Source organism: Cherax quadricarinatus, chromosome 13 (assembly GCF_038502225.1).
Source record: "Cherax quadricarinatus isolate ZL_2023a chromosome 13, ASM3850222v1, whole genome shotgun sequence".
NCBI classification, from domain to species: domain Eukaryota; kingdom Metazoa; phylum Arthropoda; class Malacostraca; order Decapoda; family Parastacidae; genus Cherax; species Cherax quadricarinatus.
Window position 1 is genome coordinate 46,248,635 of NC_091304.1, and position 17,935 is coordinate 46,266,569.

Below are 17,935 nucleotides of genomic sequence, written 5' to 3' on the forward strand. Positions count from 1 at the left end.
AATAAGCTCTCGACACTGAACATACATTTCTGCCTACAAATACTGTACAAAAACAGTCATAAATAAGACACTTAACGAGCTTATGACGAATTTATGAACTAGATAGGAATATTCATAGCTCTGTCCTTAAGTGCTCGTATATGTCTTAATTAATCCTATATATTGTGAAAAAAATATTCGTTATATCTTTCCTTGTAATTTACATCTTCAAGGTAGGAGAGGATATATAAAAACGGTTAATTTATCCCATTGCTCTACACTGCTTTGCTTTCTTCCAATATATAAGCTTTGAAATGATCACCCCTAGAGTCGTCAAGGTGTTCAACATCAGCAATAGTGTATATAAAATATTGTAGACAGACCTAAATGATTTGGAGAGAAAAGACGAGGATGGGGTGTTATCAAATTGAAAGATTTTCTGTGGTAACTCCTTACTATTTTTTGAAACAAGTGGTTTAAATCAAATACATACTTCGACCGGTCGGGGACTGAATTTGGGTTGTCTAGCCAGCCTCCCGGGCCGGTCGTAGTATATTATTTGCTTTAAACCACTTGTTTCCGTGAATGCATTGATTTGTGTACTGCTCGTGAAACTGGTATCCAAACGGGAGAAGAATGAAATTAGTTCTTGAGCTGACCACTTCCCTGAATGTGCCCCGCAATAATGGAAACATGTCTAGCGTTTTCACTGGTCACCTAACGTCTTGTGGCATGGTGGCGAAGTGGTCAAGGGCGTCGATAGTATAGCTAGCTTTCCGTTTTGTGTGCAAGGGCCTTGGACATACAGCAGGCATGTGTGAGCGTGTTCGGTAGGAGTGAATGGAGATGAATGATTTTTGGGACATGACGAGCTATTGGAGTGTGAGCAGGGTAATATTTTGTTAGCCGGAGTTAGGAAGCACAATGTCTGGACTGTAAAGGACGGGGTCTGGGATATTTACTGTTTGGAGTGACAACCGAACTGTCGTATCTGGGTGCCTCTTCAAAGAGAGTGATTATGTGCGAATGATGGTGAAATATTGTAAGGAATACTGTGATATCACCTGTGATCTTATTGCATATATATATATATATATATATATATATATATATATATATATATATATATATATATTATTGTGCCCACGAACGAGTGGTATTGATCAATAACAACACTGCGACTAGCCAAGGACTCGAACCCATGCTGCTTTGGCCTGCCTCATGATGGGAGAAAACTCATGATGCCTTAATCCACTGGACCATACAATCCTTAAGAGTAGCGCATCCAGCGGAACTGGATGTTGTACTCGCTACTCAAGGACATACGATGGTGTGGATGACTCTAGGCTAATTTCATTCTAGTCCCTGTTTGGTGTACTAGTACAACGAGCAGTATTTTTATATTATTGTGCCCACGAACGAGTGGTACTGATCAATAACAACGCTGCGACTAGCCAAGGACTCGAACCTATACTGCTCGCTGTACTAGTACACCAAACAGGGACTAGAATGAAATTAGCCTAGAGTCATCCAAACCATCGTATGTCCTTGGGTAGCGAGTACAACATCCAGTTCCGCTAGATGCGCTACTCATAAGGATTGTATGGTCCAGTGGTTTAAGGTGTCATGAGTTTTCGCCCACCATAAGGCAGGCCAAAGCAGCATGGGTTCGAGTCCTTGGCTAGTCGCAGTGTTGTTATTGATATATATATATATATATATATATATATATATATATATAGATATAGATATATATATATATATATATATATATATATATATATGTGTGTGTGTGTGTGTGTGTGTACTCACCTAATTGTGGTTGCAGGGGTCGAGACTCAGCTTCTGGCCCCGCCTCTTCACTGATCGCTACTAGGTTCTCTCTCTCTCTCTCTCTCTGCTCTCTGAGATTTGTCATACCTCTTCTTAAAGCTATGTATGGTTCCTGCCTCCACTACATCACTTGCTAGACTATTCCACTTCCTGACGACTCTATGACTGAAGAAATACTTCCTAACATCCTTGTGACTCGTCTGAGTCTTCAGCTTCCAATTGTGACCCCTTGTTTCTGTGTCCCTTCTCTGGAACATCCTGTCTCTGTCCACCTTATCTATTCCACGCAGTATTTTGTATGTCGTTATCATGTTTTCCCTGACCCTCCAGTCCTCCAGTATCGTCAGGCAGATTTCCTTCAACTTTTCTTCGTAGGACATTCCCCTGAGCTCCGGAACTAGCCTTGTTGCAAATCTTTGTACTTTCTCTAATTTCTTGACGTGCTTGGCCAGGTGTGGGTTCCAAGCTGGTGCTGCATACTCCAGTATGGGCCTGACGTACACAGTGTACAGTGTCTTGAACGATTCCTTGCTAAGGTTTCGGAACGCTATTCTCAGGTTTGCCAAGCGCCCATATACTGCAGCAGTTATCTGTTTGATGTGTGCCTCCGGAGACGTGCTCGGTGTTATGGTTACCCCAAGATCTTTCTCCTTGAGTGAGGTTTGCAGTCTTTGTCCACTTAGCCCATACTCTGTCTGCGGTCTTCTTTGCCCTTCCCAATCTTCATGTTTTTACATTTGGCTGGGTTGAATTCGAGAAGCCAGTTGCTGGACTACGTGTCCAGCCTGTCCAAGTCTGATCCTCATCTGATTTAATTATCCTCATTAACTTCACATCACTTGAGAACAGGGACACTTCAGAGTCTATCCCTTCCATCATGTCATTCACATATTCCAAAAATAGCACTGGTCCTTGGACTGACCCCTGTAGGACCCCGCTCTTCACAGGCGCCCATTGTGATACCTCATCACGTACCACGACTCGTTGTTGCCTCCCTGTCAAGAATTCTCTGATCCATTGCAGTGACCTTCCTGTTATAAGCACCAGATCCTCCAGCTTCTGCACTAATCTCTTGTGAGGAACTGTGTCGAAGGCCTTCCTGCAGTCCAGGAAAATGCAATCAACCCACCCTCTCTCTCATGTCTTACTTCTGTTACTCTGTGTGTGTGTGTGTGTGTGTGTGTGTGTGTGTGTGTGTGTGTGTGTGTGTGTGTGTGTGTGTGTGTGTGTGTGTGTGTGTGTGTGGGTGTGTGTGTGTGTGTGTGTGTGTATGTGTGTAATTCATATGGGTGAGGCTCTCTGGGTACAGTGTGATTCATACGAAAGATAGACATACTATTCAACTGTAGTTGTCCACCATTCTCTACAATGTTCTCAACATACACACGGCGGTACAAACAGGTTTTCGCAAACACCAACTTCAAGATAAACTAGTCAAAATAGCAACTTTTCTTGTACCAACTGAATAACACAAGGAGAGAAAACCGCACTATCACACCATTCTCATGCCCAGAGTACAAAAAAAAGTGCTCCTAGACTCAAATCAGAAGATAATTATACCTTAAAAACCACAAATTATTTACGATTTTGCCTCAATAATCTCGTGTAACAGGGCGGAGAACCCAAGGGACGTGTCAATAAAATTATCTGATATATGTGTCGCTAAAAAGCGTAGAATGGTTCAAGTATTTGACTGGACAGAGACAAGGATGCAGTTAGACGACAGAGGATCGGGCATCCACTATCACTTGTGCTAAATGATCCACACCAATTTAGCGAGTCATGAGAAGGCTAAATAGGAAGAAAAGAGGTTGTCAGTAACCTCTTCTTCACTAGCTTCAGTTTAGCTCTTCTTTTTTATAATAATAATAATAATAATAATAATAATAATAATAATAATAATAATAATAATAATAATAATTCACTAGCTTCTTCTGACTTACAGCAGCGCTGTATCGGCTATAATAATAATATCAGTAATAACAAAATAAATTGATAGTAATGATATAAGTATATATTATTGTAACCACGAACGAGTGGTATTGATCAATAACAACACTGCAACTAGCCAAGGACTCGAACCCATGATGTTTTGGCTATATCTGTAAAGTATTGACATCTCTACAGAATACTAGAAAGTCAACTTGTTAATCCCCCTCTAGCATCTAGCCTGTTTCTGGTTTTGTAACAGTTTGTCAGAAGGTATTCTAGTCCAGTTATTCAAAATTATGATAAACTTTTAATAATGCTTTAGGATTGTAAGTGATAAGAAACTAAAAAACGAAATAAAAATTTGAGATGTTTATTAACGAAGTTGTCTAGGTGGACAAAATGAAAGTAACGAAGTTTGATATAGTGCTGAGCGTACATTTCGTAATAGTACGACTCAAGTATAATAATAATACTAGTATATACAAGTGTGTACTTGCCTAATTGTGCTCACCTAGTTGTGGTTGCAGGGGTCGATACTCAGCTCCTGGCCCCACTTCTTCACTGAGTGCTATTAGGTCTTCTCTCTCCCTGCTCCATGAGCTTTATCATACCTCATCTTAAAGGTATGTATGGTTCCTGCCTCGACTACCCCACTTGCTAGGCTATTCCACTGCCTGACAACTCTGTGACTGAAGAAATGCTTCCTATCATCCCTTTGACTCATCTGGGTCTTCAACTTTCAATTGTGACCCCTTGTTTCTGTGTCCCCTGTCTGGAACATCCTGTGTGTGTGTGTGTGTGTGTGTGTGTGTGTGTGTGTGTGTGTGTGTGTGTGTGTGTGTGTGTGTGTGTGTGTGTGTGTGTGTGTGTGTGTGTGTGTGTCTGTCTGTCTGTCTGTGTATGTGTGTGCGCGAGTGCGCGCGAACGCTCAAAGTCCTCGTTATGTTTCAGTAAGACTTGACTCGACTTAGACTTAAAAGATGGCAGACACTAGTCAATCAAGGCAATCAAAACAGCTTGCTTGAACAATATGACGAATCGTTCGCCATCAGAAATAATGTAACAAGCAACAACACAGTGCCTGGAACAAGAAGACAAAATAACGACCCTAACTGGGGACTATCAGCAGATCCTCCATGGAAGTCACAAAACTCCCTTAATACTGAACCTAAGTCAAGCATAACCAAATCCCCGACTACGACGGTGCGTAGATGCCACACAAAATATTTCAGAAGCTTTAGCTTGGGATCTAAGTTGATTTAGATTGCCGGTACGACACACAACCTCAATAAAATGTCAAAAATCACCAAGTCTGAACAATGCTCTGTGAACAGAGTTACACAAAGTTAAAAAAATGTATGTTTCGACTCACCGGCGAAATCATACTCTACCATAACAGTCTAAATAATAACCAAACACATAGACATGAGAGCAATGCTTCCAGGACTAGGAGCAGATGGAGAGAGAGCAATTTCTCGACTACAGGTCTCACATCAGGTGATATCACGTGAATCGCCCGTGGTACTTCAGAGATGCCTGCAGGTAAACAAGCAAACTGACAGTTCAGGTAAACAAGCAAACTGACAGTTCAGCAGTTGCCAATGCGGACAGCTAACCACAACTCTGGAACAGTGAGCACAGTGAAGTGTCAATGTTACATCCTACCTACTGACATAGATAATAAGTCAAATAATTATATAGAACAAGATATTTTCATTTTAGTTATTAATGAAAATATCGGCAATATAAAATTAAATGAAAGATAATATACATAAAATGTACATTATATACATTGTGTCCCTTTCAGGGAGAGCAACAGTATATATATATATATATATATATATATATATATATATATATATATATATATATATATATATATATATATATATATATATATATATAGTGCTTGTTTTTGTATATGTGTATGTGTGTGCATGAGAGCGTCTGTGTGCACGTTTGTGTAGGGGTGTGAGCATGAGTGTGTACGAGCTACAAAGTGTAATGAACACTGACCTGTGAGAGGGAAAATCGAGGAAGAAAACAAGTCTCTATATCTTGACCTCCAACTGAGGTCTTTTTCAGCAGAATACAAAGGAATGAGGTGATGATAATGAAAACTGGCCAGGATGCTGCTCCTGCCTCGGGTCTTCTCCACTTAGTGACCCGTTTCTCTCTCTGTCTCTCTCTGGGGAGAGTCGTAGCTTGCCCAAGTGTTTAAGTGTCGTGTAGCAGCAACAGGGAACTTGGAGAAGGAGAGAGAGATAGAGAGAGAGAGATAGAGAGAGAGAGAGAGAGAGAGAGAGAGAGAGTGAGAGAGAGAGAGAGAGAGAGAGAGAGAGAGAGAGAGAGAGAGAGAGAGAGAGAGAGAGAGAGAGAGAGTGAGAATGATGCCCACTACAGAGTAAGCTGGGTCTACCTACCTGGAGAGCAAATCAAATTATTAGGTATCCCTTACGGGAGATCTATAAGTGGCTGCCAGAATTTATTTTTAATCCTGAAACCTTTCGTCTTTATTTCGCTTCAAACATAAATGCCCCACTCGATCGGTATCAGCATTTTAACGCTGGTGAACGGTGTCTTGGGCAAGATTCTAGGAACAGTTGGTACATGCAGGCGCTCTACGACCAAAGTTGGAGGACCCATTACCAACACTCTGGAAGGCTCAGATATTATTATTATTATTATTATTATTATTATTATTATTATTATTATTATTATTATTATTATTATCATTATCATCATCATAATAAGCTTAGGAGTAGAATGGTGGAAAATAAGTGGAAAATGTGTTTTAAATTGGGAAGAGATTGAGGAAAGAAAGAATTACTTTCAAAAACAGACGTTTTCTAATTGTATGACAGTGCAGAGTGAAAGTCAAGCGTGTAGGCGCATATCTCCAAATTGTGAGTAAGACAGGATGAATTTTTTTCCTTATTGAATTACGTTAAAAATATTCAAATCCACGTCTTCTGAACAGCTTCCGTATTTAATGGCTGGTGCCTATTACGGCCAGTATAGTACCCGTTAATTATTAAGTTTAGTTTGTGGGGAGAGTTGTCAATGTACAACTGTAAAATGGTATTAAGTACAAAAATGGTTCTACATGACCATAATTTTTAAAGGGGTGGACCGGTAAGCCAGCGGAAGGCCTCGGTCAGATGATCAAAAGCTCCAAATTCGGGTCGTCATCTGACTAAGACCCGCGTCGGGAAACATTTATAACAGACTATATTTTCAGCCTTCGCGTGTTTTCCAAAAAAACAAAATCCTTGTGTGAATTTCCAAAATTCTATAAAATAGTGATGCTGATTGCCATTTAATAACTCAAGAATATATAGTCTTATCGGCTTCAGAATATTAACAGAATATTAACAGAATATTAACAGAATATTAACAGAATATTAACAGAATATTAACAGAATATTAACACTATAAGATTATGTTGTTCAAGTGCAAATTAAGATTTTAATGAGATTGTTATAAATGGAATCATTAGTTTCAGAACATTTGCTGGAGAAAATTTTTAAATGCAATTGAAAAGTAAAAAGAAAATTGAGAAATATTAACATTTCGAGTTTTAATATCCATTTTAATTTTCATAATGGAAAAATAGATATCAATGCAGTATAAAACCATTCATTATTGACTACGTTTCGCCCACACAGTGGGCTTTATAAAGTCACAAACAGATCTGTTTCGCCCAGTATGTGGGCGAAACCTAGTCAATAAAACATCGCACTATACTGCATTTATGTCTCTTTTTACATGGCGTCGGCATTTCATACCATTAATCTCCTTAATTTAAATGAGTTTAATGAACGCTTAAACACCGTGTGACTTAATACCTGTGTCGACACCACTACTAAGAGAAGGTTCGTAGAACACTTGAAAACTGCGGGTTCCTCTGCTCAATTTTATTTAGACCATTACTGGAAAGGGTCTCAATACCTTTCGAAAGCCTCTTCTGATCGACTGCACGATGCCATTAAGGCCTCACATCTGTATATCACCAGTAAAGAATATTGATCCTTAAATCGGGGGTTAAAATAAATTTAGTGAAAATGAACAACAGATAGTTATTTGGGTTTGAAGCCTATCGACTACACGGTCATTAAAACTGCATTTAACTCTTTTTTCACCAGAGAAAGATACTTCAGTTTTTAGCATCTAGATTTATCTCAGCCTATATACACAAAATACATATCTACATATATTGGCATATATATTTTTTGCACACGATTATTATTATTACAATCAAGGGGGAAGCGCTAAACCCGGAGGATTATACAGCGCCTGGGGGGGGGGATGTGGAAGGCATTCAGGCTTAATTTGGGGAACTGGAGCACAGATCCAATTCCCTAAATCAAGAGCCCCTCACCAACATCAAGGAACCTTCCTTGAGGGGTTTTTGCACACGAATATAAGCCTCTCGGGGTATATAAGACCCGGAGGCTCAATAATTACAAATTACAATCGTGTCAGCAGTTATTTATCTCACGGTAATATAATAAATTTAACCCGCAATAATGCAATAAGATTTTTATTAAAGATATAAATGCTTAAACACTAAAAAATTGCACACACAGACTTAACATTTTCCCAGAGTAGCAATAACTTTTGCAATAAAAAAAAGTGAATGCGTCGTCCAGTGTGTCAATGGCGTCGTCGTAAATAACAGCGAGGAATGTGTTATTCATATCTTTATACACGAAGGAGTGAATGCTGGAATGCATGTGCTTGTTAATGAGAGGTTGAAAGTGGAGACTAAATGTTAATGGAGCAGACACACGAACAAGAGCAGAAATTGTCGTTGATTCTGTGAAAACAACCACTGGGTCATCTGTATAGTTCAGCGGTCTGGTACAAAATTAACGAGATAATTGAGGGACAGCCGCAACGGTGACATTAAAAAGTATTACTGCAAACTAAATCAACGTAAAGTTATTACAAACTTTTAGGATTTCTTTGATCAGTGAAACTAGAGAGCAAAATTTATTACTCAATAAAAATACCTTATTCGTCTGATATTTTAAAGATTTCCTGTCATAAAACAAATTTCTTTTCTTACAAAATAGGAGAAAATTAATAATAATAATAATAATAATAATAATACCAATAATAATATTAATAATAATAATAATAATAATAATAATAATAATAATAATAATAATAATATTATTATTATTATTATTAATATTATTATTATTATTATTATTATTATTAATTTGTTTAAAATAGTATGAAGTACTTGTGCAATATATGAGAATCTTCATTGTGGAAAGTCTCCCCAGCCAGTGGTTTCTTCAGTTCAATGCAGAGATTGGCGGAAGATAAAGAGTTTGAGTAATCAGTCCCGCAGCTGGGAACCGATGTGATCAGTCAGTCAATCTTGAGAAAACTACAGCATATACACGGAAAAGTGGCTTATATGCTAAAGTCAGCTAAGTTGAAGCAGAAGAAGGCGGAGTCACCACTGGAAAAATCCACTAGTGTAAGTAGGTCATGCCTATAGGTTAAGCAAGCGCAAGTATTTCATTCTTCAGCTTGTAGGTTTTCTAAATCATTTATATCACATGTTTCAAAGGTATTTTTCCCTAGCTAGTTTAATAACACCAACATCTAACAAACTTTGGGTGATTAACCACGGGTGTACAGCACCAGTAAGGCAGCTGTTGTTCGGTGGTATCCACCACTGGTAAGCCAGCAGTTTTTCAGTGGTATCTACCACTAGTAAGCCAGCAGCTGTTCAGTGGTATCTACCACTGGTTAGCCAGCAGTTGTTCAGTGGTATCTACCACTGGTTAGCCAGCAGTTGTTCAGTGGTATCTACCACTGGGAAACAAGTAGCTGTTCAGTAGTATCTACCACTGATATGGTATCTACCACTGGTAATCCTGCAGATGTTCAGTGGTATCTACCATTGTTAAGCAAGCAGTTGTTCAGTGGTATCTACCACTGGTAATCCAGCAGATGTTCAGTGGTATCTACCATTGTTAAGCTAGCAGTTGTACAGTGGTATCTACCACTGTTAATCCAGCAGATGTTCAGTGGTATCTACCATTGTTAAGCTAGCAGTTGTACAGTGGTATCTACCACTGTTAATCCAGCAGATGTTCAGTGGTATCTACCATTGTTAAGCTAGCAGTTGTACAGTTGTATCTACCACTGTTAATCCAGCAGATGTTCAGTGGTATCTACCATTGTTAAGCTAGCAGTTGTACAGTTGTATCTACCACTGTTAATCCAGCAGTTGTTCAGTGGTATCTACAATTGTTAAGCTATCAGTTGTACAGTGGTATCTACCACTGTTAATCCAGCAGATGTTCAGTGGTATCTACCATTGTTAAGCTAGCAGTTGCTTAACCATTGATACCTTGCACCAGTACGACAGCGGATACTTAAACTAAGTTACAAAGAGTGGGGAAAAAAGAGTTATTTGAATCTTTTCTAACGAGCAAAACCCTCTACTTCAATGTGTCGCGCTCTTATAGTAGCGTAATAAGAAGTTTTCTACCATCTCTGTATTAACAGTCCCTTCAAGGAAGGTTCCTTGACGCTGGTGAGGGGCTCTTGATCTAATGGTGGTGAGGGGCTCTTGATCTAGTGCTGGTGAGGGGCTTTTGATGTAGTGCTGGTGAGGGGCTCTTGATCTAGTGCTGGTGAGGGGCTTTTGATGTAGTGCTGGTGAGGGGCTCTTAATCTAGTGCTGGTGAGGGGCTTTTGATGTAGTGCTGGTGAGGGGCTCTTGATCTAGTGCTGGTGAGGGGCTTTTGATGTAGTGCTGGTGAGGGGCTCTTGATCTAGTGCTGGTGAGGGGCTTTTGATGTAGTGCTGGTGAGGGGCTCTTGATCTAGTGCTGGTGAGGGGCTTTTGATGTAGTGCTGGTGAAGGGCTCTTGATGTAGTACTGGTGAGGGGCTCTTGATCTGTGCTCCAATTCCTTGAATTAAGCCTGAATGCCTTCCACATCCCCCCCCAGGCGCTGTATAATCCTGTGGGTTTAGCGCTTCCCCTCTGATTAAAATATCACTACTAATAACAATAATGTATTAACAGTATTTTGCAAGCAACAGTAAAAAAAATAGTTTTAATATCAACAGGATAACAGTGACGAAGACAAACGTTGCAGAACAAACTTTTCATGTGTTTGCGCAGAAACTTCATCAGGTCAAGGATTTATAAAGCTCTACTGAGGGCGAAACAATGTCCCAATAAATCTTATTTTGCATCGTATCTGTAATGTTCGCTATTGTTGGCAGTATGCCATTCTGATCCTATGTTATTTACACTGTCACGGCGCAGCCAGTGAATAAATATTAGAATCACATAAGGGTTGATATTCCATGTTATGCTGATAATGGTGTGAAATGCCATTATCAGCATAACATGGGTATATCCAACGGGTATAGCCAACTAGGTATATTTCTGCACACCTTGGGAATGTTAGTATGGGAATCACTAGGATCCAAAAAAAATAATGCAGGATTTTACCAACAAATCTCACACCAGCTGGGCTTGACGTACTCTAACTCAAGTGCCACTACGACTCATGAGATCGTAATTACACAACTGCAAGTAAAGCATAGAACGGGTGGGGTTCAAATCCATGGCAAATGAGCACTAAAACTGGCAGGCCGATGCGGTAACCACTGCTTCATGCCAACCATGAGTTTGAAACAATGTTATTACGATATCAAGAGTATATATTAGAATACTATTATCATCTTGGCTTCAAGTTACCAGTGTTGCACTGATATTGTAACACTGTTAATATAGCAGTGGTAAAACACTGCGTTTTACTCCACTTTTACTTTTTCCTGGCTCCTTCACCCTCTTGTGTTAGTGTGACTTTGTAAATGGTCCAAGTCGGTCCGGAACGTCTGACTTGGACGTACATAAGAACGAAGGAACACTGCTGCTGTGTTCCTTCGTTCTTATGTTCTTGTGTTCTTATGTTACTTGCGTATTGTTGCAGTCAAAGTATTGTGCCTTTTTTTTGTTTTTTACAGTATTTAATAACCTATCAGTACACGTACACATTATCACAAAAGTACCATGATTATCCATCAGTATTTCTCAATAATACTCGTGAACCAGTGTGTAATAATAATAATAATAAAATAATAATAATAATAATAATAATAATAATAATAATAATAATAATAATAATAATAATAATCATCATCATCATCATAATTACAAAATAATTAACTGACCATTCCTCTGCAACCCAACCTCATAATTTCCATAGCCATCTATGTGGATTTTCACTTATTGTGTATTGTTCCAGTCACGGTTTTGCACCTTTTTCCTCTTAACTGTCTTAACTGCAGTACAATGCTGTCTGTGATGAAGAGGACGAGCTGAACTTAGTAATGCAAGTGAGATCAACTGTCCACACCTTCACAGTAACTACACAAATTTTGCAGTCTCGTCTTCAGTCAACAACAAGGTACATGGTTTAGAAAGACACTTAAGCAAACACTATGACATATTTATTAGGAAACGTTTCGGTCCTGGGACCTTGATCACTTTCTAAACCAACTTGTCGGTATTTATTACCAAGGTTTATACCAACAAGGTACATACAAATTGTAATAATGTTGGTAGAGTTATTGACAATACGTTAGGTAAAGGGATAAATGTGCAACTAATGAGATATTTTATTGTGATTTGACAAAGCTCCTGGAGAGCGAAACGTTGGCAACATAAAAATGTTGCATTAGTTACATTAGTTACAACGAGGTATATACATACCGAGAGGCTGAAAGAATTGAACCTGACGACGTTGGGAGAGATTACTGGTGAAGCCATGATTACGACGTACAAAATCTTAAACCAGGGTCAAGGGAACACTGGCGGGAGTTGAAGACACGGGTGAACAATATGAATGTTAGGAAACATTTGTTTACTCTTTGGATGTTTGGAAAGTGGAATAATTTGGAAGAAGACGTGGTAGATGTGAATTTTAGACACAGCTTCGGGGATAGATATGAAAAGCCTCAAGACCCCAGAAATCTGTGATGCAGATCAAAGTATTCTAGCAGGCGGGACCAGGAGCCACGTCTTCACACCCTGGAGAGAGAGAGAGAGAGAGAGAGAGAGAGAGAGAGAGAGAGAGAGAGAGAGAGAGACAGACAGACAGACAGAGTGAGACAGAGAGAAAGAGAAAGCAAAAATTTATGAAAGGGAAAAAAAAAAACCAGTCAGAGCAAAACCACAAAAATTTTTGTTCAAACTTGTTTCATTCCCAAGAATTCAAAATATTTACACTTTCACCTAAGACAGTTACGGTTAATTACAGTTAAGTCAAACAAGTAACATTCTAACACAGAAAAGTCAAATAAATAAGTACTCAAATAAATAAGCACTCAAATAAATAAGCACTCAAATAAATAAGCACTCAAATAAATAAGCACTCAAATAAATAAGCACGCAAATAAATAAGCACTCAAATAAATAAGCACTCAAATAAATAAGCACTAAAATAAATAAGCACTAAAATAAATAAGCACTCAAATAAATAAGCACTCAAATAAGCACTCAAATAAATAAGCACTCAAATAAATAAGCACTCAAATAAATAAGCACTCAAATAAATAAGCACTCAAATAAATAAGCACTCAAATAAATAAGCACTCAAATAAATAAGCACTAAAATAAATAAGCACTCAAATAAATAAGCACTCAAATAAATAAGTACTCAAATAAGCACTCAAATAAGTACTCAAATAAGCACTCAAATAAGCACTCAAATAAGCACTCAAATAAGCACTCAAATAAGCACTAAAAGATGGAAGCAATTGCATAATTCAACATCAATTATACGATTCATCGTCAATTACAATTCAATTATTTTACTAGATTTTCAGTTACAATTACTTGATCAGGAAAATATCAGACTTCAATTACTTAATATCTTGTATTAAATTATTTTCTTCAAATTTGATTAATGCTGAAATTATTGATAAATTTTCGAAATAATAAGCAAATATTTTACCTCATATTCTGTAATTTGAATGTACATGAAAAAAAAATACACAAAAAACCCCACTAGTTACATTTACAGTTACATTTTCATTGTGAGCCAAAGAGATGGAGAATGTGTATAATATTTGTTACACTAAATCACAACAAGATTACAAATAACGAAATCAACTTCGTGTCTCATATTGTATTTTACTGTTAAGTCTGAGTCCTGTTATTTAATATTTTTTCCACTTTTCATTCACTATAATTTAATTAAGGAAATTACACTTCGAAGCTAAACGAAATTTGAACTGATTGCAATAAACCGTTGCGGAAAGTTGCAAGTGAATCATTGTAGGTGAAAATAATGAAAATAATATTGACTTGAATGGTTCGCAACAAAATCTACAAGTTGCAACCATTTTTATGTTCAGATATGAAAGGTGTTTATAAATTTCTTGCTGGCCTTTAATCAGAAGTCCGCGTCACGTTGTCGGCCATTGCTGTGATCCACTGGGAGTTAAAGACAAATATTGCGGGTCACGTCCAGTACTTGTACTGGACGTGACCCGGGTCACGTCCAGTACAGGTACTGGACGTGACCTTAAACAGCGAGAATAACAGCAGGATGTGAATGAATGGTTTGCAAAACAGATGAGTTGATAAATGAGATACATGTTTAACATTTGAGTTTCTTTATACTGGAAACGTTTCTTAACGCAGTGGCTTCTTCAGAGAAGGTGGAAGATGAGGAGTTTGAGGTAATCAGTCCCTCAACCTGGAGTCAATGTGTTCAGTCCATCAGTCGTGACACAAGTGTCGAAAGTGTTGGACTAAACACCTCGACCCCAGGTTGAAGGACTGATTATCTCAAACTCCTCCTCATCTTACACCTTTCTCTACATTGGACTGAAGAAACCACTGCGCGGCAAAAACGTTTAATGAATACAGACACCCAAATGTTACAAATGTTACACATGTTACACAGTTACGTACTACCTTACGTGGATTTCCATGGTGTAATTATCCTATCGTACTTTCCCAGTTTAATTATGTAATTACTGTAGGTATAAGTTTGACAAAGACAATTTTTTTTATCTAAAACTTCAATTATAATCATTAAAACTGTAATTAATTACATTCTAGACCTGTTTTCCACAGCACCCCTGAGCTCCCAGTCCTAAGCCATTCACCCAAGGGCCTTCCCCACCATTATACACTATCGAGCCCTTAATCAAAAACCCCTGGGCCCCTGTCTTCAACCAAGCACCCGGAGCCCTTACCTATATAATCAGACAACCCTTCATGCCCCATACACAAAATCCCTGCCATCCCTCTCTTTATACCCATCCCTCCTCCCTTCCCACAGACACAAACACCTTGGTACCCACAAAGTGGTTCCGTTAGCGCTCAAGCTCCAATCATTGACTAATTATTTGTGTTAGGAGCGAGTGTTGCCCTGTCCTTCACCTGGTGTTGACACATGGTGTGGCGGAGTCAGTGTGGTGGGAGGCAGCTCCGTGTTTACACTGCGTGGTGCCGTGTTGACTTGTTGACACAATCTGTTAGTTGCACCCACCGCCAGCAACCTCTGTGCCACACATACTCTTCATTATTTTATTCATGAGAAACCAATAAACTCGTAGGGGTGATAAAACGCCTATGGAGTAGGAAGTAGGTTTAATGCTCCAGTTCTTAGAATCAAGACCTCTTCACCAGAATAAAAGCTAGACCCTCCCCCCCTCTTCGTAAATACAATATTTGTTTTTTCGCCTTGATAGATTTTCAGAATTTAAGGTATAACACGATGAAACGTCATTTTAATTACGTTATATTTGTAGATTTGCCTTAAATTTATCAAGCAATAATTTTAATATATACTCTGCTTCAAAATCTGGAAACTTAAACCTGCAGAGAACTTCTGAAAAAAAAAAATGTTAGCCACTTGCTCTCTCCTTAGACAAATTCTTCATTATACGTCATTGACTCAGATTTCATCATCAATATTATGAATTTTAAGTTACACACGAAGTGTCGAGTCTGGGCGTTAACTCACTTTTTTAAGTCCGTATTGACAACGTTCTTAAATTTTTCAACAAAAGCTGCCGCAATAAATCATAATCTATCGCTTCCTGTGTTCAAGAGACTGACACTTACTAAGTTGGTGTATTTTTAATAGTAAATTACAATGGTCATTACTATCTCTGGAAAATTTGGCGCAGTATGAGTAACCTACTTGTAGTGGCCCTTTACAACCTGATACAAAATAAGAGAGTAATGTATTACCACTAATCAAACCTCAGAGCATTGTATAGTACAAATATATTTATACTATACTGAAGGAGGAATGGACACCATGGAATACTTAAAACAATTAGAATAGTTTTATACATTAAATTTAAAGTAGAGAAGGCATTTTATGATTAGTATTCATTATTTACTATAAACCCACATTAGGTCAATTAATTATTTATACTTCCAATCACTATTAAACAGTGTTGCCAACAACACTGAGGAGAAATAAATCATTATCAGATCTCCATTAAAAAGACTTTTGTTATAACGAACTGTATAAAAAAAGCAAGAAACATTATTGGTTAATGTAGAGCCAATAAAATAAATATAACAAAAGAGTGGAAACAAATTAAACTGTTAATACCTTACCACAAAAACATAAACTGGAACATGAAAAAATGGGATCTGTACTATACACAACTGCACCCCGTTTCTTGCATACAGATTATTATTGTTAAGTATTTAACTCCAACCAATCATGCACATGATAAACATGCGGAAGTTTCACTAGAGAAACATACACACACACACACACACACACACACAAGGGGATCTGGACAGGCTGCAAGCCTGCTTTAATAAATGGTTCCTGGAATTTATCCCTACCAAGGTCAAAGCCATGAAGCTTGGGAAAGGTCAAAGAAGATAGCAGATGGAATATAGCCTAGGGTGTCAAAGACAGCAAAACTCACTCAAGGAAAAGTATCTTGGGATGAGCATCATTACGAGCACATCTCCTGACGTGCACATCAATCAAGTAACTGCTGCAGCTTATGGGTGCCTGACAAACTTGAGAATAGTTTCGACACTGGAAAATGCTGCACTAGTATGGAACCCACACCTAGTCAAACACGTCAAGAAACTGGAGAAAGTGCAAAAGTTTGCAACAAGACTAGTCCTGGAGCTAAGGAGTATGTCCAACGAGGAGAGGTTAAGGGGGCTCAACCTGACGACACTGAAAGACAGGAAGGATAGGGAGGACATGATAGTGACGTATAAAATACAGAGAAATTAACACGGTGGACAGTGCCAGAATGTTAGAGAGATGGACACGAGAACAAGGGGACACAACTGAAAGTTAACAACTCACATGAGTCATAGATATGTTAGGAAGTATTTCTTCAGCCTTATTCTTGTTAGGAAGTGAAATAATCCGGAGAGTGAAATAGTGGAGACAGTCCATACATAGCTTTAAAATGAAGTACGGTAAGGCTCTTGGAACTGGGAGGAATGGACCTATTAGCGATCAGTCAGGAGCTGTGACTCGTCACCTGCGACCTCAAATGGGTAGTACAAATAAATGAGTACAGACGCACACACACACACACACTGCACGTTCTGGTAAACATCAAAAATATTTTTCTCCCTACGGTTTCTTAAAATAAATTATATGTAACAGCATCATCAAGCAAGAGTCTCAGAGCAAGGGGTGGATCCAAGAATTGACAAGGAAAGAGAAGGTCATCCTTGTCTGTACCGTTGGGGATGATGATAGCCTTCCGTGTGCACCGCACACGCAATGGTGCATCGCACACGCAATGGTACAGCGGACCATTGTGTGTGCAGTGCACAATGACTAATGCCTTAGAAGGCATAAAGTGTAGATCTATCATAAGCTACTGGTGGGGTGGGGTACTGCTTCTTGAAACCTGTGTCTATAGTCACAATAGTGACAGGCAATAATCTCTTCAGTGAAAAATTTTTCCTGGTTGAGGCAGATTGCGCACACAGTTGTGCTATGCTGAATTCATGGCTTAAAAATGTCATTATTTATATATATATATATATATATATATACATACATATATATACATACATATATATACATACATATATATACATACATATATATACAAGGAATTCGCAAGAGCAGGCGAAATATACACAAACACTGATCTCTGACTGAAGGAGACTCGAACCTACGA

At 38.4% G+C, this 17,935-nt stretch overlaps 1 protein-coding gene across 5 annotated transcripts in view; it reads right to left on the reverse strand.

Annotated features, from left to right (window-relative positions):
* Positions 1-17,935, reverse strand: part of LOC128688568 (uncharacterized) — a 120,147-nt gene that overhangs the window by 27,381 nt on the left and 74,831 nt on the right. For 4 of the 5 annotated variants that reach the window (XR_011391967.1, XR_011391966.1, XM_070084698.1 and 1 more), the window contains one exon: positions 12,227-12,821. The exons of the other annotated variant lie outside the window; for it this stretch is intronic. Coding sequence is in view for 1 of the 4 variants with exons in the window: in XM_070084698.1 (XP_069940799.1) it covers positions 12,777-12,821 (45 nt within the window). In the remaining 3 variants the exon portion in view is untranslated. Of the gene's footprint in view, positions 1-12,226; positions 12,822-17,935 lie in introns of those variants that run through there. 5 annotated transcript variants of the gene reach the window in all.